Source organism: Hemicordylus capensis, chromosome 4 (assembly GCF_027244095.1).
Source record: "Hemicordylus capensis ecotype Gifberg chromosome 4, rHemCap1.1.pri, whole genome shotgun sequence".
Lineage (NCBI taxonomy): Eukaryota > Metazoa > Chordata > Lepidosauria > Squamata > Cordylidae > Hemicordylus > Hemicordylus capensis.
This window is the reverse complement of record NC_069660.1, coordinates 65,679,270-65,700,594: the sequence shown is the minus strand read 5'-3', so window position 1 is coordinate 65,700,594 and position 21,325 is coordinate 65,679,270. Positions and strand designations below refer to the sequence as shown.

General features: G+C 42.9%; 2 protein-coding genes across 6 annotated transcripts in view; one reads left to right on the top strand and one right to left on the bottom strand.

The window, feature by feature from the left end:
• The window catches only part of EIF2D (eukaryotic translation initiation factor 2D), a 37,915-nt gene that overhangs the window by 1,638 nt on the left and 14,952 nt on the right, over nucleotides 1-21,325 (bottom strand). For all 4 annotated transcript variants that reach the window (XM_053246114.1, XM_053246117.1, XM_053246116.1 and 1 more), the window contains 10 exons: nucleotides 20,596-20,686; nucleotides 18,300-18,407; nucleotides 17,028-17,329; nucleotides 15,581-15,698; nucleotides 14,008-14,053; nucleotides 10,993-11,096; nucleotides 5,281-5,439; nucleotides 3,471-3,560; nucleotides 3,003-3,098; nucleotides 588-708 (listed from right to left, as the gene is read on the bottom strand). In XM_053246114.1, coding sequence (XP_053102089.1) covers nucleotides 588-708; nucleotides 3,003-3,098; nucleotides 3,471-3,560; nucleotides 5,281-5,439; nucleotides 10,993-11,096; nucleotides 14,008-14,053; nucleotides 15,581-15,698; nucleotides 17,028-17,329; nucleotides 18,300-18,407; nucleotides 20,596-20,686 — 1,235 coding nt within the window. The remainder of the gene's footprint in view (nucleotides 1-587; nucleotides 709-3,002; nucleotides 3,099-3,470; nucleotides 3,561-5,280; nucleotides 5,440-10,992; nucleotides 11,097-14,007; nucleotides 14,054-15,580; nucleotides 15,699-17,027; nucleotides 17,330-18,299; nucleotides 18,408-20,595; nucleotides 20,687-21,325) is intronic.
• Nucleotides 8,498-21,325, top strand: part of DYRK3 (dual specificity tyrosine phosphorylation regulated kinase 3) — a 45,113-nt gene continuing 32,285 nt past the window's right edge. Inside the window, exon 1 of one of the 2 annotated variants that reach the window (XM_053246107.1) lies at nucleotides 8,498-8,832. In XM_053246107.1, coding sequence (XP_053102082.1) covers nucleotides 8,621-8,832 — 212 coding nt within the window. In that variant the 5' untranslated portion in view covers nucleotides 8,498-8,620. The remainder of the gene's footprint in view (nucleotides 8,833-21,325) is intronic. The other variant, XM_053246111.1, reaches the window with a different exon arrangement.

Here is a 21,325-nt window from a genome sequence, read left to right as displayed (position 1 = left end):
CTATGATCCATTTGTTTGTTTTCCTGGCTGTCCATGGTATCCTCAAAAGTCTTCTCCAGCACCAAAGTTCAAAAGCGCCAATACTTTTTCTATCTTGCTTCTTCAAAGTCCAGCTTTCGCATCCATAGAGTGTCACAGGGAAAACTATTGTTTGAATGATTCTAATCTTTGTAGGTGTAGACACATCACAACATCTAAATATCCTTTCCAAAGCCTTCATTGCAACCTTACCAAGTGCTAGTCTGCAGCATATTTCTTAACTGCTGGATCCTTTATTGATGACGGTCGATCCTAAAAGGCAGAAGCTATCCACTACTTCAATGTTTTCATTGTCAATTCTGAGGCTGGTAGCTGGACCCATCATTAGTTTAGTCTTCTTTACATTCATTACCTTAGGACTAGCAAGTGTTTAAAAACACCTCTTTCATTAAATGGGCAAATTTGCAAAGACTGTACAGTCATGCAGGGAACACTTGAACAACCCGCTTTCAGAGAGAAAATCATGCAAGGTATCACTTGCTCAGGGAAATATTCTGGGGCAGTAGAGCAAGGCCTTTCTTCAGAAAATTGAACCTTCTTGCCCTCACCTTTTTATTTGAAGATCTCTGTGCTATGGTTATATCAATGGAGTCAATGTTTCCTTTCCTCACGACTGGTTCGTGCCGAAAAAATGTCACCTGATGGAAGGGCTGCATTTGGTCCAAACACCTGAAAGAGAGTGGCCATTAAGATTTAAGTTTACTCAGTACAGCCTGAAAAAATGGCAGGTTTTCAGTATCTCTTTCTGCAGCACCTAAGGACACCCATGTTTATTCAAACAATACGTTTGGATGTAGCTCCTTTTACTTCCCTTTTGCAAGCACATTAATAAAAAGAATTACTACATGTATTTACTTTCTTGAACCTTCCTAGCAGTGTGATCGATGCAAAATGACTTTGCCTCGTCCATGATGGGCCTTACCTACTAGTATTTTATAACTGAAGATACATTACAATTGTCAAACATTTGTTCTGCATCATTTGACAAACATTGCAAATTATCAGCCATGGGGAATTCAGCTTGCAGAAATTATTTATTTATTTATTTATTTATTATTTATTTGGTTTCTATACCGCTCTTCCAAAAATGGCTCAGGGCGGTTTACACAGAGAAATAATAAATAAACAAGATGGATCTCTGTCCTCAAAGGGCTCACAGTCTAAAAAGAAACATGAAATAGACACCAGCAACAGTCACTGGAGGTACTGTGCTGGGGGTGGATATGGCCAGTTACTCTCCCCCAGCTAAATAAAGAGAATCACCATGTTAAAAGACTCCTCTTTGCCAAGTTAGCAGGGGCTAACTTGAAATGGAGGCTAAAAACCAGGCAACATCATACCTCTAATTTGCAAACTGCCATCCCATGGGGTTTGACACACAGTAATGTAATTGTACAGTACACAATTCTCAGTATTTGTACTTGACATAAATTTAACCACTTTAATGGTTACTGGCAGCGAGTTCTTAGAATTCCCATCTTCAGATGAAATATGAATGAAGATGAAACATTCGTTCAGATGTAACATCCTTTGTGGGAAAAATCTCTCGTATTCGGGCAGATTTAGATTCCATCTCCACAATTACTTCAGTGTCTGATGTGGAGGTGTCCAGCAACTCCTCTTATGTGGTTAGGTTGGATCAATTCCAGTTTGTGACTCCTGAGGATGTGGACAAGCTGATTGGAACGGTGCGGCCTACCACCTGTTCTCTTGACCCTTGCCCGACATGGCTTATACTATCTGGCAAGGGGGTTGTTGTAGAAGGCCTGGTAGAGATTATAAATGCATCTCAGAGGGAAGGTAGGATGCCTCCATGTCTTAAGGAGGCAATCATCAGACCGCTTCTGAAGAAACCTACTTTGGATCCCGCAGACCTGAATAACTACAGCCCTGTCTCCAAACTTCTGTGGCTGGGCAAGGTAAATGAGAGGGTGGTAGCCTCCCAGCTCCAGACAGTCTTGGAGGAAACTGATTATCTTGATATTTGAATAAAAATTTTAAAGTGTTGTGTTTTAAATTTCTTGTTTTTGTTTTTAACTAATGTTTTACTTTTTGTTTTTATTTTGTTGTAAACCGCCCAGAGACGTAAGTTTGGGGCGGTATTAAAATGTGTTAATAAATAAATAAAAAACAAACATATCGAAGGCTTAATTTATGCCAAATTGAGCCTGTTTACAATACTTCGGTTGTGTCCTGGAATATCTGCAGTGATACATAAAGAAGCATCTGCAGTAGCATGTACTTAATTCCCTCAGCACTAAATGACCACAATTGAGGCCTCAAATGTATTTAGGATTTAGAGAAGCAGAGCTTCCAGGCAAATGCAATTCCAGACATCATTGTGTCTCGACTGTTCAGGGCACATAGAAAGCAAGTCAAGAATCCTCTAAAATCAGCCTGGTAGGTAGAGAGATTTTATATTATATCTCTGTGATGATCCTAATTTCCAGCATTTCTCTTGAGGGAAATGTCATTCCTCAAAGTGAGGAAAGGACCAGTGTTCCCTGTAACAGGGATTCCCAGATGATGTTGACTACAACTTCCAGCATCCTCAGCTGCAAGGGCCTTTGGCTGGGGATGATGGGAGCTGTAGTCACCAACATCTGGGAATCTCTGTTACAGGGAACACTGGAGAGGTCATGAGGAGCACTTAATATGCACCAAAACAGATGCACACATTGTGTCATGTTCACAAGCCTCATAAAAATCACATGTGCAAAGAATTCAGCAAGTGTGCTTATGTGCCACATAACACAGTGCTAGGTACTTCCCTGACTGTGTAGAATCCCGTGGTCCAATTTTGACCTTTGAGAGGTTTTAGGCCTTACATACATTAAAGAACCCTGCTAAATCCCATTGTGACCACAATACCACCATACACAGAAGAGTGCACAGAGGGGCATTCCCTCAGTGGCCTTCAGTGCACATATATCAAACAACAGTGGGAATCTCTTTCCCCTCACCTGCTCAGGAGATCATCCCATTTGAGCTTTGAGATTTCATCTTGCTCTGACTTGTTCAACAAGCAGTCACACAAGACAGGATTCACTTTGACAAAGCTGCAATCAAATAACACTAATTAAACAGAAGTTTGTTCTCCTCACAGTCTGCCCACTGAACTGGTTATACACCACAGTCAAGAATGTACAAACATTGCTTTTGTCCCTTTTGCACTCTGTTAAAAGCTGCAGCCAGATTTCCAAAAACCCACACAGCACTTGCACTCTTATATGGTATGCTTGGCACTAGGGCTTTACTGGCAGCCCACAACCAGCAAGAGAGAATATTTATATAACACTTCATTGATGGAATCTTGTAACCCTTCATTAGAGTGACCCTTCAAACTTAAAAGCACAGGAATCCAATGTACAAAGTCATTCCATACTCAGTACACAGCAATGTGCTTAAACACAGTTTTAAGTCTTACATACTTTTTGTTTGTTTCATCAACCAGTTCATTCATCTTCACATAGTTGATAATAGTGCTTCTCACTTCACTGCTGGACAGGGTATGGCCTTTCCTGGAAGAAAGTTGAGTCCTCATTACTTGCCCAGGTATTCTTTGACAGGAATAGCAAGTTTTCAGTTCTTGCAAACTGGAGATGAGGAAGCTTCTTCCTTCATTAATAAGTGAGGGGAAATAGTCCAACCAAAGCAAAACACTGAAACAGGCTCCCACAAACATTCACACTTAAGGATCCCCTGCCCCCTGATACACCATTTTCGAGATTCAGAATGCAGCAGGCTATCTTTTTATAGGTGTAGGCTGTTATTGACATATACCACATGGTTTAGAGCATTTGCATTGGTAGCCAGTTTGTTTCCAGGCCCTGTTTGAGGTGCTGTTTCTTGCCTTTAAAGCCCTAAACTGCTTGGGACCCAACCCTCCCACTGGTACTTTGATTTTCTGATAAGGTTCTGCTTCAGATTCCATTTTATGTGGAGACTTAGTCAGTCTCCACCAGGAGCAAGGTCTTTTTTGCAACAGCCCCGATCCTCTGAAACTCTCTACTGAGAGAAGTTCATACAGTCTCCACCCTGCTGTCCTTTCCAAGGCAAACAAAAAATAAATAAATAGATAAATAGATGACTGACTATCTCTATATATATCAGCTGGCCTTTGAAAAGAGCTGGGGAGCCCACCTCTTGCCTGTGGCTTCCCCAGAGGCATCTGGTGGGCCATGGTGTGAAACAGGATGCTGGACTAAATGGCCTTGGTCCTGATCCAGCAGGGCTGTTCTAATCTTCTTATGGACCCTGTCTGAAACTGCCAGCCAGCGAGCAATTCTTGAGCTAGATGGATCAATAGTCTGACTCAATATGAGGCAGCTTTCTATGTAGCTATTGAAAAGTGATTGTTGTGTTCTGACCTATACTGAGTTTTATTTTATTGCAGTGTTCTTCATTGCAAGGCCTGGGAGCAAGTAGGGACTCCCATTGACCCCAAGTGTGGCTCCCTGACTGTTTATTAGGCCTTGTGTGGAGCTTCAGTGGAAGCCAGATACTCCACACAGCCCTCCTGGCACCATGTGGAGGCAACTGTACCCACTACGTAGTACTGTACTTTCCCCAGTGCTGGTGGGACTCCTTTAAGGAAAACAGCCTTGTTGAGCTCCAGTGCCATCTTGGAATGTGTGCATGGCGTACTGGGAGGAGCAGTCTTCCCCAGCATTTCCCCCATGAAGCTCTATAGGAAAAGTGCCGGGAAGGACTACACTTCCCAGTGCTCTGTGTATGCCTTCCAAGATGGTGGCCGAGCCCTTAAAAGAAAAGGTGCACCACTGTGCAGAGGTCAGTGTGGTGGGAAATGGCTCTCACACTGAAGGGTCATTTGGTCAAAGTGGCCCTCACTTGAAAAGCAGTGAAGGTCACTATTATATTGGCTTTTCTTAACTTCATAAAGAACTATGGCTGACATGAGAAAAATTACTCAAGGTAGTGCATTGAAATTAATAATTCCAATGGGACTACTCTAAGTAATTTCCCTCACCACATAGACCTTAAAAAAAATAGTGGTCTAAAAATACAGTATATCCAAAACCTTAATACAGAGATTACTGGCAAATTTTGGCTAAGGCACCTGCATTTGCTATGGAACCTGACACCATCACCTCCACATCCTCAAGCACAAGACTTCCATCTGCTCTGAATGCTATTTGGCTCATCACATCAGACAAAGAATAACAGAACATTTAATAATGTAGGAACAAGTCAGGTGGTTGGTTTTATTATATTTCTCACCTGTATCCAGACTCCAGGAACAATGGGGCCATTTTGGAAGAGACACCATAAAGAGGTATGATTTCAGGAGGGTGGTACAGCTGTTCTCCATCACTACCTTTACTGTCTTGGATGGGCGATTCAGGTGCTGCTATTTCAGGTACTACAAAAGATCTAATGCTGAAATGCAAAGGGGAAAATAAATTGCACACCGTTGATGGAAGAACTATAATGATGGCCAGATCTTTATATGACTGAGAAACTCCTCCCAGACAACAGGCACTTCAGACAATCAGCTTCTGATTCCACTTTGTAAAATTCCACAGCACAAGTTTACTAAAAAGCAGTCCAGGCTTATTCCTGCCTCTTGGATGGTCCCCGGTGCAACAAAACAAAGAGGTAAGTATCCTATATTCCCCTGAAATCAATCCTGCAAGTATGTTTTTAAGCAAGTCAATGGGATTTTGTGGGTCACTACTGATTTATTAATAACACTTAGCGTTTGTATAGCTAAGCTTTAAGTGTTCAAAGAACTGCACATGCATTAACTTGTTCTCATCCCTACAACCACCCTGTAAGGTAGGTCAGTATTATTATCATCCCCATATTGCAGAGGATAAGGTCAGACAAAGAAATTCTCTCTTAAAGCCACCCAATATTCAAGCCAAGGATTTCCTAATTTGTAGTGGTTCTATCTCTTAGCCACTGCACCACACCAGTTGTTTGCAACAAGCCATTTCACAAAACAGAAGGGAAAAGGTTACGGTAGCATTGTCTGTCAACTTCCCCAGTGCATCTACAAATCCACAAGCAGGACAACCAGCACGACACAGATCTCACCCAGATGTCCCATTTCCACTGCCATTTTGGGGAAGGTAAGAAACAACAGGAATCCTTTCTGAGCAGTACAAGAGGGCTCCAGCTGTTTCCTACCATCTCCAACTCCCAGTGCAAATGACAGAAGACTCGCTTCTCTTCTGTCTGTGTGCCAGAAAAAAGAGAGTCTGAAGGAAGAAAAGAGGTGGAATCCACAAATAATGGTTGGCTAGTGAACTAAGCCTAAATTTGTGGATCCCTGTGTATGTGAATACTATATTTACCGGAATCCAAGACTAGGTTTCCACCACAAGTTCTTTCCTGTTAGAAATCAGAGGGTCATCTTAAATTCAGAGTCCTTTTCCTTTTGGGTAAATAAGGGCTTGGCCCGTATTTATATTGAAGGGGCTCATCTTACATTCAATTAAATTCATATTAAATAAAATTGAATTCATCTTAAATACGGGTAATTTTTAAAGTAGATTTCCCTAGGCATTTGCCATTTGTATTCTTGTAGCATCTTGGGTCAATAGGACTTATTCTGTTGATTCATTTGGGAGAATCAGGCAGGCTAAAGGGTGGCTCAACCCACGTTGGTTTCAGCTAATCTACTTAGATGAAACCAAATGGTGCAGAATTTGCTATGCATATGCCTGAATTCCTGTACTCATCACAAGGATTCCTAAAGAACCAGGATGGCCACTATTTGTATGAGCCTCAAGTGCAGGTGGGCAAGAAGGGCCAGAACTGATCAGATTATTACAATCTGGCAGATAATTACATTAGATTAATGTAGGGGCCAGAGCTGATCAGATTATTACATAGTGGCAGATAACTTTGCCACTATGGCTTTCCCTAAATCAGGTCAACTACCACTTCCGTATTCCCAAAGGAGATCTAAGACGAAACCCTAAAAGAGAGCTTGCTTGGCAATACTTGCTTCTGTCCCCTACTAGAGTACAAGGGAAGTGTGAGTGAGCAAGGTACACCACTGCACACTTTAAAGGTTTCTGGGAAAGGAGAACGCTTATAAAACAATAATTGGTTCCTACAATGGACAATCAATGCAGGGCATGGCAAGGGCACAGATTTCCATTACACCAATCAGAAGGCAGCAGAGTACAAATAAAGTACACACATATGTGCCTTAATTCAAATAAGTCAAGGAGTCTCTCAAACCCTCTTGGCAACTACCCATACCTCTCCAAGGAGGTTCCCCCTCACATTATTTGAGGGGCACCATTATTGCTTGACTGCACAGCAGTGCTCTCTACTTGGGGTCACCCAATGAAACTGATTGGCAGTAAGATCAGGTCAGACAAAAGTGGTGTCAGTATCAGGAGTTGGGCAGTCTCTTGGGGACCTGCGGCTATCAGAGGGTCCAATTAGCCAACCCTGAAGGCTTGGTGGCTGCATCAATGGGTTCCTCCTCTTTTTACCCTCCATACTGGAGAATGGGCTTCCTCTAAGAAGGTTCTGCATCACTGCAGGTTGCAGTTGGGGTGGGCAGGAGAAGGCAGTGGCAGCAAGAGCTTCTTAGGCAAGAGACTCAGGTCATCACTGCCATCACATTTATTTATATCCTACTCTTCCTTCAAAGAGCCCAAAGAAGCAGTGTACCTGGTTACAGTTCTCACAAAAACTTTGCAAGGTTGGTTAGACTGAAAGATACGTGATTGGCCCCGAATCACCCAGAGTTTCATGGCTGAATGGGGATTTGAACTCGTCCTAATCCAACCACCTCACCACACTGGCTCCATGAAGCTGGGACTGGGGCTTAAGGGATCAGACAGGTGGACCTTCTGATGCCCATGGGAACTCATGTTTTCAGCCCCGTGCCCCACAGACCTGCATCTAGCCCCGGAGAAAAGAAAGCACTTCTTCACACAACACATAATTATGGAATTCACTACCACAAGTTGTAGTGATGTCAATAGCTCAGGCAATTCTAACAAGGATTAGACAAATTCATGGAAATACCTAAACAGAACCTCTATGGTCGGAAGCAGCATGCGTCTGAATTCCAGATGTGGACAAACAGCAGAAAGACTACTGCCTTCATGTCCTGCTAGTGAGTTTCTCAGAAACACCTGACCAGTTCTGCTAGAAACAAGATACTGAGCAAGATATTATATGGACCTTTGTTTTGATCAGCAGTACTTCTGAACATTCTCAATGTTGTTCTAGAATAAGGGAAACAGAGCACTTTCTAGATCCAGATTTTGGCAGAGCCAACTTCTGGAGCAAAGGAAGAATCATTTAATTAACAGTCTTAGATGTCACTTCTAGCTAGGTTTATATGCAGACACACTCTAAATAAGCCCCCTACGCACACTTTCCCAGCCCTCCCTGACATCACAAATACTCATTGTGACAAATACTCATTGTCACAGATGACAGAGCCAATGCACAGGACTGCCTGTTCTAGTAGATGACTGCAAGAACCCCCAACATCTCAACATGTCAGTGCAGAGCACAAAATGAGACCTATAAACATTCACGTTAAATGCTAACTTCACAATGCTGCATGTGTATGACATCATAGATGGGTGGGGAAGAAGAAAGTGTAGAACCCCCTGGACAGCCCAGCTGTCATCAGCCCAGCGGAAAGGAGTCCAACCCAGAGATGATCCCTGAGGAGAAGGGAGAGGAGGCTCTGCAGTGTATCTTCATCAGCACCAAGCCTTCACCGCTTTTAGCAGAAGTGGCAGGAAGACTTGCAAAGCGAGCCTGGGCGGCAGTAGGGAGAGAAGACAGGTAGGCGCGCATAGTTCTACATCTTATTCTATATAGACACGTGCAAGGTAGGATTCAGAACACAGAGGGTTGCAAGCCACACAGGGCCACATATTCTCCTTCCTTTCCCATCACCATTGCTCTACTGCTTTCAATAACTGCTGATGACTTAGAATATTATATCGCATTTGAATATTGAAAGCAGTTCATATGTTTCATCTTGATTTTATCTTACAGCAGCCCTGTAAGGTAAAGCAAGTATTATTATTCCCCATAGTGCAGCTGAGGAGTTTGTACAGCAGTTCGAAAATGAAATGGTTCATTCTGCTTCGGCTGGCCGCGAGCGGCCCCTTTAAAAGTGAGTATAGCAGGTCCTTACCTGCATGACCACTGCCCCATGTAGATTCCTGCTGCGGCGGTGCTTCCCCCAAAAGCCCACATGTGGCAGCACCGGCATGCACATGGCCTCTGCCATTTGAATGGTCAGTAACACCAGGCTGACCATGCAAATGGTTTCAGTGCATGCGCGGAGGCTATGTGCATGCTGGTGCCAAGCCACCACCATATTTGGGCTGTTGCAGGGAGCACTATCAAACAGGAAGCGGCATGGAGCAGTGGTCACGCAGGTAAGGACCTGCTGTACTCACTTTTAAAGGTGCTACCTGCTGCCCTGGTCCCCAGCACTGCTCTTGAACTGCTGACCCAGTTCATGGTTAGGCCAAACTGGAACAAACCGGTTCAACGAACTATGAACCGGTTCATTTTCAAACTGCTACACGAACAGAGGTTCACGCACAGTCCTAACTGAAAGGGACTGGCTTGCATAAGACCACCAAGTGAGTTCATGACGGAGGCAAGATTCAAACTGGGGAAGTCTCGATTTGTAGCTCAGTCAGTCTCTTCTCACCCCTCTGCTAACATCCCAGTGTCAACATCTGCTTTAAACCATATTTGTACAGACAGAAGATGACTGAGTTTAAGACAACCCCCATAAAATTAAGGTTAAATATAGGTTATATCTGTATTTACCTGAAAGGAAGAGGACTCTGAATTTAAGATGAACGCCTTATTTCTAACATCAAAGAACTTGGGGGGAAACTAGTCTTGGATTCAGGTAAATATGGTAATAAAGGTGGCCCCATCATGGACTCCATAACCATGACTGGGTCTTAGAGACCCAGTTTCATTATTCGCAGGTAGAAAAATAGGCAAAATTTGCCTATCTGCATTTTTGCATGGCTGGAAATTTCTTCCGATGTCAGATCTGGCTGCTATTTTCCAGCAGAGAGCCATTTTGTGGCTCTTTAAAATTAAAAAATGGTGAACATTCATCAGTTTTGGGGGTTGGGAGAATTGCTGCAGAGCTGGAAAATAAGGCACTGTCCTTTTCTTCTCTTATTTCTGCCCCCCTTGTTTTTTGGCCCTTTTTGATGTTGTTGTTGGGAACCTAGCCCCCAATTCCCATTGACTTGAGGTTTTGTTATTCGTAGGTTCCGTATTCGCGCCGATAGGTGAGAATGGAACCCCAGCAAAATAATTAGGGCCACCTGAAGCCTGGGACACCTGGTCAAGTGATGGAGATGACCGTAGCATAGGAGCCATGCACTGTGGCAGTCATCCCAAGCTGTAGTAGTGCTGGAGGCAACCAATTAGTTATAGCTCCCAAAGAGTCCACAGCTAACCAGAGAGCTAAGCCAGAGTAGAGAGATGCCCACCCATGAGCCACTGATATGTCTCCATTAGTGGGCTTCATGCTCTTCTCAGACTCGCTCATCTCGCTTCAGGTTATAGGAAGTGTGTATGTAAATCTAGATTTGTAAGTAGCTCTTATACTAGGGATGTGTTTTGAATCATGCTGCGAATCATGATTCATGCACATCCCTACCTTATATTATGAGATTTTTGTCTTCTCTAGTTCCATCTGAGCTTATCTAGGATATTAACTGTAACTACACATCTTCTAAGTATAGGTGTGTAAACTTGGATCAAAGGGGAAAAAAGAATAACAGTTCTGCTAAGTAGCTACTTTGTTGATAAACACAATTCAGCTAAACAAACAAACAAACAAAAACACACAAACACTGTACACAATAATCAATCTCTTCTGCACTGTGAAGACTGCTTGTAGAACTTTCCTCCCAAGCTTTCTACTTATGCCTGTACAGGGGTTCAGAGTCTTACTTTTCATGTCTCCAGTTTACATCCACAATGCTCTCCACCCCCTTACTCAGTTCCTTCACTTGGAGGATCTTCTGTTGCTGCATTGACTGCAGGAATTTAGAGAACTGAGAAAAAGAGAGGAAGTCAGTTAGCACCTAGATATTGGGGTGAGTTCAGCATGAAGCAGAGCATATTGCTGTGGATCGCTGCTATCCTCAAACAGCAGTCGAAGAGGGGATAAAGTCTATGCTCCTACAGTCTCCACCATTGACTAGAGAGAGACAGGCAAGAGAGAGTCCTGGTCTGCACAGTGCAGGGAGAGTCAGGGGACGCTTGCACAGAGGCCGGCAGCAGTCTGTGCCAATACAAGCATCACTGGTTTCTGCACGCTGCTAGTTACAAGCCCTCCTTCTTGCCACTTCTTGGCTGGTACTCAGCAGCACCACCTGTGCATTGCCGCATGCATAAGTCACTGCAGAATTTATGCAATTTGGTGGACTGATGCCATCACACTGCAGGAGCGTCTTGGCCAAACAAGACATGGCGTCCAAGTTGTTTGGCTCTGCATTTGTTCTTTATTTGTTAAACAGCAGCTGCAGGGCGGGCCCTGATTAAGATTGGGACCACAGCATAGATGCAGGGAGGCTGTAATCCTTTCCCCTTCACTGTGGTCCCAATTTGGATCAGGACTGCCCCCGGGCGGTTGCTATTCCCCTGGAGAGAAGCCATTTGGCACCAATGACATGGTCCCTCCTGACCAAATAGCAGATACAGGATGGAGGATCGAAATCAGATTGGGACCACAATGCGGGGAAGGGTCAAAGGTTCCCCATCCCACTATAATCCCAATCCTGACTTCCCCCATCTCCACCCGTGGCTACTATTTAACAAACACATAGGGTCAAATGACTTTAATGTTACATTAAGTTCTAACTTTACATCAAGTGTGGACCTCAGCTGCCTTTAAATTTCTAAGGTGGTATGATATGGTGGACCTGAATGCAGAGCGAGTTTATTGGAGGAGCATTGCTAAAAATATGAAAGATATAATGCAGCACACTACACTATTAATCCCTATAGACATTCTCCTGAGTTTCTTGAAACCTTACGTTGTGAAATATGTAAAGCTCTTGTGGGCAATTTGCCGATAACTGCATATATTCTCTAATGAGAAAAAGAATGTTACCTATAACAGAGGAATAGCACTTACATTTATATACCGCTCTATAGCCGAAGCTCTCTAAGCGGTTTACAATGATTTAGCATATTGCCCCCAACATTCTGGGTACTCATTTTACCGACCTCGGAAGGATGGAAGGCTGAGTCAACCTTGAGCCCCTGATCAGGATCGAACTTGTAACCTTCTGGTTACAGGGCGGCAGTTTTACCACTGCGCCACCAGGGGCTCTTTCTATAGCTGCACAGAGCCTGGCCAAACCATGTTAATAAGTAAGTTCAGGAAGTCTACAAACAAACCAGGCAGGACACTTGTTGCTTGATTAATGGAGATGGTTTACTGGATACAGGAATCAGAAAGGACCTTATGAAATTTTGTGGTGAGAAATATTGTCAATGCCTGATTTTTAAAATGTTCCTTTTGCATATCTGATATTTATTGTTCCATAATATATAGAGAGATATAGATGTAGAGATAAAAATAAATGAAATATTAATGTTAATGTACCATACTAATTTTAATAATATGCTATATTGATCTTTGTTAGACTTTTAGAGTTCTCAAACTATTTACATTCTGAAGTCACTGGGCATTCAGAGTGCAGTGTAGGTACACTCACCCATATCAAGAATCTTGCTATAAATACACACCTTTCTTAATTGGCTAACAAAAAATTATTTGAAGAATGCTCATAATTGTATACATGCAGCAAAATACAGTTGCAATGACCTACACACACTTCTTGTTTTGCATGCAGAAGGTCCCAGGTTCAATCCTCAGCATCACCAGTTAAAAAGGATCCTAGATAGCAGAGCTAAGAAAGCCTCTCTTTGCCTGGAGGTCTTGGAGAGCCCCAGCCAGTCAGAGGAGACAATACTGAGCTCCTGAGATGGACCAATGGTTTGATTCAGTATAAGGCAGCTTCCTATTTTCATATGAAAAGACACTCTGTATGGACTCTCACAGAAAGTTGTTATGGGAAAATGCAAAAATTTATCTGTAGCAAAATATATCCTCAGCTGCTTATGAACTCAGTGTCATCTTGAAATGTTTTATTTAGTAATCAAGGAATCCTAACAAGAACCTTTCCGCCTCATTCCCTTCATGAAGGACAGTGAGAGAGAATAATTTACAAAAGGCAGCAAGGGGAAATAAAAGAACAAATCACTTTGGTCCAAACCACCACACATAGATCAGCTCTCCCAAACTCCCTTACGCACACAGTTTGCCACAAGCTGAACAGATCAGAAGACTTGCACCTCATGTCAGAAATCCCAAACCCGTGAAGAAATAGAATTTCTTTGTGTCCTTCAAAAGAAGCAGTCGATGCTACTATTCCATTATGGAATATTATTCCAAATTGGGTTACAAGTTCTCATAAATAAGTATTTTCTCTCTGTTAAATCCAGAGCTTAGGGATAGTAGCTGACATACTGCACAGCGAGCTGCACATCCAAGAGAGATGTAGGTTTGCTGCTTCCGCAGCAGCCAACATTTCACGCATGCACTTTCCAAAGACTGTTCTGTGCCTCTAAAGCTGTGTGCTCTCCCCCATTGGCTGTGCGCTAATCCCATTAGCTGGGGGTTAGTTGCAACTAACCCCCATTGAGAATGATGGGATTGGTCACAGCTGTGACAGCACACAGCCTTGGAGGCACAGAGCAATCTCCACCTTCAGAAGGTGCGTGGACTCAGTCACCCCCACATCCCTCTTGGATGTGTGGCCAGAAATATGAGAAAGAGTCAGAGTGACAGGCAGGAAAATTCCCACTAATTGTATCGAAGTTTAATACTTCACTTATTCCCTCAACCGTTCACAGTACTGAAACAAAACAAAACAAAAAACACAAACCACTTACCTTTTTGTAGCTAGATTTCTTTATGTCTAGTTGCTGACCTTTTGGACTATTGGTAGATCAAAGAAGAAAGCAATTACATGCAAGTACAGTAATAGTTAAAATCAATCCTTTCTCATTTTTGCCCACATTGTAAAGAGAGATTCAATTTGTTTTCCAGACTTCTCCTGCTAAAATATTATTGAAACATGAAACTGCTGTGATTGGGAATACAGAATCTATATTCCATATAAAGAGGTCAAGCAGAGCTGGTTTTTCTACTACAAATGCAAGCAATATTTTTTCTTTTCATTACAATTCTACAGAAGGGGCAAGTACATTAGCAAGGACTAGTTTATATGAAGTACTACGTAAGCAAAACAGGCTTTTTCAGAGTAAAGCAGGACAACATTTCAAAGGAACAAAATATTTTTAATCTGTGTTTTACCTGAAATACTTCTTAATAGACTTAGATCCATGCTAAATTCACACGTAAATGTATATAGTGATAGTAACTGAACTAGAGCCCTGCTCACGCAGAGCTTCCATTGTCAGCTATCATAAATTCTGCTTCACATATATATAGGGCTCTTTCCGCATCCTTAGTAGGGATGTACACGTGCATTGTCCATTTGTAAGGCAATGCAGAACGGGGCACAGAGAGGGACAATGCTGCCCTGCACGCCCAGTTTTGGAGTGAGCGCCGGTAGGGGAAGAGCGGTGGGCTGGGGGCTGGCAGACAGGCAGCACCTTCCCTGGCTCTTAAGGGACCCCCCCCCCCCTTCCCGGGAGTGCATGGAACTGGTTCCACGCACATCCCTAATCCTTAGTCAGTAAGGGGGAAGTCTTCCTTACATGCACAGGACCAGCACCAGTCCAGAAGCTTATTGTACATAACACCTATGCAGACATTATGATGCAATGAGTGTACAGGTGTCTGTACACATGTACATGGTTTTGTATAAATGACTGTACATGGGTTCATTTTAGACGTGAACCTGGGAACAGACCCCCCTCATATGATGGGTATAGATAAAAGCATACGACTGTGCCTAAACTGAATGAAATGTGTGAATGACTATACATACAGGGATGTGTATGTGTATATACACACATATTGTATGTACATTGAACCTAATACAGTAGCCCTGACGTACACATGAAGCTTTTGCACACACACAGGAGCTGTAGACTGAACTGGGCTAAAAAGACCAATAGTCTGACTCCTTATCAGTCTCCTTTACATTTATTTACTTATTTCCTTTATAGCCACAAAAACTTAAAAAGACAGCTAACAAATCCAAAACCTTGTGGGGAGGATGAAGCTGAAAACCTAGTATCACCAAAAGCTATATAATTGAGTGTGGGGAGAGGAGAGAGAGAGTCACTCCTCCTTTTCTTGTAGTAGTTTCATTCTAGAGAAATCTCTTCTTGACCAAACAGTCTGATGACAGCAAAAGCTTTCTAATAAGTCAGAGACGTGTCTATTTGGGAGTGCAATAGCATTATAGTGGCACATTAACCCAAAGAGATAGAAAATGATTTTCTATAACATTCTTGCACCCAGCCTGTAGAAGAGTGACCTTACTACACATACCAGCATGAAAACATGTAGTTACGCAGAAAGGCGCTGGTCAGCAGAGGAAGCTCTGACTTCTTCACTTTACATTTTAAAGCATGGAAGAAGCACTGTTGAAGCAACATGTCCATGTGTTCTGTAAAAGAGACAGAAGTTTGTTCCACACAAGCCACGGCACAGAACACAACAAGGGATGGTTCAAAATAGATGACCACCAGACTGTGAACCTTTCTGATTCTGCCTCTGAGCTGAGTCACTGTTAAACAGGAAAAAGGTCTCCATGCTACACTGCATGATATCAAACTCTGAGCTACCTCACTGGGAGTCCTCTCTCCCTGGTTTGGCCGGTGGCATCTCCTCCTTGTGGCCTCAGCTGGGGTGCAGAGGCAATGTGTAGAGCGGGGCAGTTGTAAGCGGCACCGGGGCCCCTGTCTCCTTCCAGGTCAGGCTCTGCCACAGGCTGCCCAGTTGATTGCCTGGGAGAGCCCCCTCCTCTTTCCTCCTCCAGCCCCTTCTCATTATCGGCCAGAGGTTTAAATATTCTTCAGCACTCGTCGTAAGTCTCATGAGAGCCCAAAATCGTGTCTTGCGAGACCTCCGGCTCCTGCGAGACTGAGCAAGTCTCGCCAGCCATGTTTGGTCCCTCATCCAGTCCTGGGGTTCAGTCATGGCAGCTCTCGTCACAAGAGCCCCCACCACCGAACTGGCCCCTGCCATGACCATCATCTCTCCCCAGGATACCCGAGGTAGGGGTTCGGGGGCTTGTCTCGCCCAAGATTTATGCCAGGTGTCACACACATACAAGTCACATAATGACATTGTGCTTCATTTTTTTCATCAAGATAATGCGAACACATAAAATAATTTAAAAGAAAGAACATAGAGGTTGGCAAGATACTTTTGGCATAATTAAACTTCTGCAGAAGCAAGTTGACACCCTAGCAATCATCACAGAGCTTTAAAAAGGCCAGTTTTACATGTTTACAAAGTTGGATAAGCCCTGTGGAACCCACAGTGTTTTCTCCTTTTTTACCACGTATACCGAAATGCATTTGTGCTCCCTCTGCAAGCCTAGCCATGAAGGAAGAATCCTGGTTTGTTAAACCACAGTTCTGTTCATCAGTTCTCTGATCCTACTTTCATATCCTGGTTTGTAAGCCACAGTTAAACCATAGCTCTCATGTTCAGACAATTCAAAGCTGTAGTTTAACAAACCAGGTTTCTGCATCAGAGCTCTGTGCCTGATGGAGGGGAGGAAAAGGGAGCACACTGGCTTGGTACTCATTTGGTCATACTAATGATCCAAAAAAACATGATTTATTGGCTTGTAATGTATAAAGCACTCCAAAAGTAATAAGCGGTAACTGTCTGTCTTGCTGTACAAAGGCGTTACTCTCTTCAGTAGAAGGTTGTTTCTGGAACTCATCTAGAATACAAACCTCTTTACATATCCCTACAGTTATACCTTGTGGGCTCATACTATCTTCCACCTCCTGAAGAACATCTGGATTGTCTTCTTCAGCAATTTCAGCAGCTCCATTCTCAGTGGGCTCCTCCTTTTCTCCAACTTTAGCACACTGAATAGGTTCCTTCGTATTCAAACTCTCAGTGTCTAACTGCAAAGATGGGTCAGCAGGGAGGCTGTTTTCAGGTGCTTGGCCTTCCTCTCCTTCATCTTCCTGCTCCTCTTTTTCTGCACCCTCCATCTCTGCAAGCTCTGCTTCCAAGGGGGCAATTGCAGGTGGAGATGCCTTGTCACCAAAACTCCTTTTTAATAAAGACAGAAGACACAATACATCTCTACATTTCCATTTTCGTGAGGGAGAAGCTAGTAGTAAAAAAAGTCAAGATAGGGCCACTTAAGAGATGAAGCTGCAGAGTATCACTTTCTCCAGCATAAAGAATGGTGGGGAAACACTTATTCTATCCTCCAAAAACAGGAAAAGCAGTAGATAGCTGCTCCAAGAAGATTGTAGGCAGAACAAAGTTTCAGGACCAAGGACTCCACTACATTTATTTAATGCTGGTAACTTGTAAAGAGCAAGAGACAGGCTTATCCAAAACAAGGTCTTGTTTGAATAAGCTTCATCAAAATCTTGGAATTGGAATGTGGCCTAAAGCCAGCATAATCCCTCACCTTTTAGGTTGCATATTGTTTTTTGTGCTCAACAGAAGGCATAGCACAAACAAAATTTAAAAGCGAATGCCTACTGCTATAAGTGCATGGAACCTTTAACGTATACAGATGCCCCAAAGTAGCACATGTTCACATTTATGAAGTTCATATTCATGAACTTAGACAGGAGTGAAGGTGTTACACTAAGAAGCAACTGGCAACGCCAGGAGCTTCTGAGTGAAGCCCCTCGCTTGGTGATCCAATCTTGGGGCAGGAGGAGAAGAGGATACCTGATAGGGTACATCCTGCCCCACCTGCAAGCCCACTGGGACTGAAGGGCAAAAGACTCTCACAGAGCTTTTTACAGTGCTCATGGTTCTCTGAACTGGCGCTGTAGAACTTGAATGCTGTGCTTAAGCATACTTCAAGTCCCTATGCCGTTGTCCACTGCCAGTCAGAATCGACAGTTCTGATTCTATACAAGACAATGTATATCTCACTATGCATCGATCAGGGCTGAACTTTCTCCAGTCTGTGTCTTGGATTTCAGGAACTGTTCTATACCTGGCCAAAGTTTGCTCTCATTTGTAAATTACCCAGTATTGTGGCTTATGTACCCACCATAAATGATCCATATACGTATGTAGCACTGTGAAGCCTTTTCCTTTCATTCCAGCTGCCACCATCTCTGCAGTGGACATAGTAGCTATTCCAATGGCCACTGGGGCTCTGGCAAGGGGGGAAACAGTGTAGTAAGCTGAGGGCAAATAGCAACATTTCACTCCATCAAGAACAAGTTATGTATTAGCAACTCCCAACCAAGCTCAGTAGAAGACAATCTCTTTATTCAGACATCATATATGTTTTCAGGCTCATGCACTCCTTTCTTATTCCAAAAAAACTGGTTTCATTCCTTCCTCTCGATTTCAAAGAAAGGCAAACTAAATAAGTTCTCTTGGCTCTCCCATTGATTTTGGCATTGTGATTGTGTGTTAAGACCATAGACACTTTCTATTTGTTTATCCCTCAAAAGAGTTGACTTTCATGTATTGAGGAGCATTTGTCTTTGGTCCAGTTCAGACATCATACTGTCAGGAACGAACTTAAGGCTTTCATGGTTCCTCCTTCCTGCCACTCCTGTATGCTCCAATTCCTTCCCAGATTTTTTGGTTTGTGGAAACCATTGGCTGCCATGATGTCCAAACAGGACAAATTAGTTTCCAGTTCTAAACTATAGTAAACTATGATTTGTAAGAGGCACAGTGTGTTGAACGTGCATGTTATGGCAACCAACATGCACTGGTTAAGTATGTTCCTGACAGTATGATGTCTGAACTGGAACAATGACAAAAGCTGCTCAGTACATGAAAACAAACTCTTGTGAGGAATAAACCAATAGAAAGTGTCTATTGTCTTAACACACAATCACAGTGCCAAAATAAATGGGAGAACCAAGAGGGCTTGTTTTCTTTTTTAGTTTGCCTTTCTTTGAAATTGAGAGGAAAGAACAAAACCAGGTTTTTGAGGCAACCCAAAAGACACACACCTATTGTCTGGAGAACATTTTAGGTCCAAATCAGCACAAAACCAGACATATTTTACAGAAATGATTACCAGTTGGAAGTCATACAGTCATCCCTCGCCAACCAGTAGGGTTCCGTTTGTCACTGGCAAATTCACGGTTAGCAAGGCATTAAAGCCTATGGTAAGTAGGGGGCTAGGGGAACCACGACTGTAAAGGCCTAAAAATAAAAAGGGGGAAATGCCCCCAAAATGCTAATATATATATATTATTTTTTTTTAAATCACCAAAAAATCCTGTATTATCGCCAGGAGTCACCAAGAAGATAGAACCTATTCTGGAAATTTTTTGAACCACCCCAAATCACTCAAAGGCATTTTAAATTGGTAAGCGACAGCAAGGTCAGCAAGAGGAATGAGCAGATCGAACCTCTGAACCCCCCAAAATCACTGAAACCCACTCCGTCGCTAAAAAACCTCACCAACAGCAGATACTTGGGTTGCAGTTGGCAAGACCTGTCACAATTTCCTTTCCGCATCGACTCAAAGCCATGGCTGGCAAGGCATGACTGTACTGTTCTCAGTGAGGCACCTTGAGGCTCTCCACCAGTGTCCTCTCTAATTTTTTCATCTGTGTGCGAAATGAGTTTTGTTCTGGGTGGCAGTATCAAGACAGTGTGCATGCACATGCATTCAGAGCGGGGCGTTCCTGATTCAACCTGAGCGGGATCTAAAATTAACTGAGCGGGCATCAAAAAACTTGTGAGCGTGCACATGTGCACATGCCTTAGAGGGAACACTGCTCTCCACACAAGCAGTTGTGGAGAGCCTGCAGGGCTTGTGCGGGGAGAGCAGGCTAAACATAACATAACATAAAAGTTATGTTCCTTAAACACAACCTTGCTTTGGATCAAAGAATCCAAAACTGATTGACAAGCAGTATTTGCACTTTGTCGCTTTTAAAGTTACACAATGTAAACACATTTCTGAAGTATAAAAGAGAACAACAAAACTGAATGAGCCAACCTAGAGTGCCGGACGAGGACCAGGGAGACCTGAGTTCAAATCCCCATTCAGCCATAAAACTAGCTGGGTGACTCTGGGCCAGTCACTTCTCTCTCAGCCCAGCCTACTTCACAGGGTTGTTGTTGTGAGGAGAAACCTAAGTATGTAGTACACCGCTTTGGGCTCCTTGGAGGAAGAGCGGGATATAAAGTGTAAAAATAAATAAAATGAAAATAAAATGTGTTCTTGTGCAAGTTTTTCTGAACAAAATGCTCAGCTTCACACTTTTTCTGAATGGAACTGGCTTTGAATTGATGCTTACTGTCTCAATATACACAGGAAGAATCAATTCAAACCAAGATGAAACAGTTAGCTTTCAGAGAAATCGTACCTGTTTCCCACCAAGGTAACAGCACAGAGTGTACCCCGTTCTACCTGAGGAAGACCACAAGAGGGCACTATAACGCCTGGAAGCATTAGATCTGTAAAAAACATCAATTAGCATCTTAAAAAAACATTCACAGTCACCCTCATCTTTGTGCCACTTTTTTTTTTGTTTAATTCAGCAAAAATGCAACAGTGCTAACAGAGCAATGGGGTGTCCTCAAGATCAGGCATAATGTCTTCTGTGGTGAAGCCAGAGCTGACTTTGAAGCCTAGATGGAAAGGAACACACCTCTGAAGAATTTGAATTTTTTCCACAGTTCTGATCTCTCTTTCTCCCCTACCAATACTGCAGCCACAAAGCAAAAAATTATCATTTGGATGCTATTTATGCAAATGAGCATCATAAAATTTATTGTGCTTGTAAATCAAGATTCTCTGTAGATTTTAGAAGGGGTGGTTAGTGGAACTGACACAGACCTACAGTGGGTATAGGAAAGAATCACCCCCTTTGATAGACCTTAAATTCTGGTTCCCTTACATCCTGAAATGAAAACACAAAGAAAATTCCCTTCACCAGCTGTACTTATCCAATGCAACCTATAACATCCAACTGAAAAACATCACAATTACAGTCCAGAAAAAGTGTCAGAAACAAAAAACAATAATTATTGAGATTGAAAAAGGATCACCCCCACAATGTCAATATTTTGTTGAACCACCTTTTGCTTTAATAA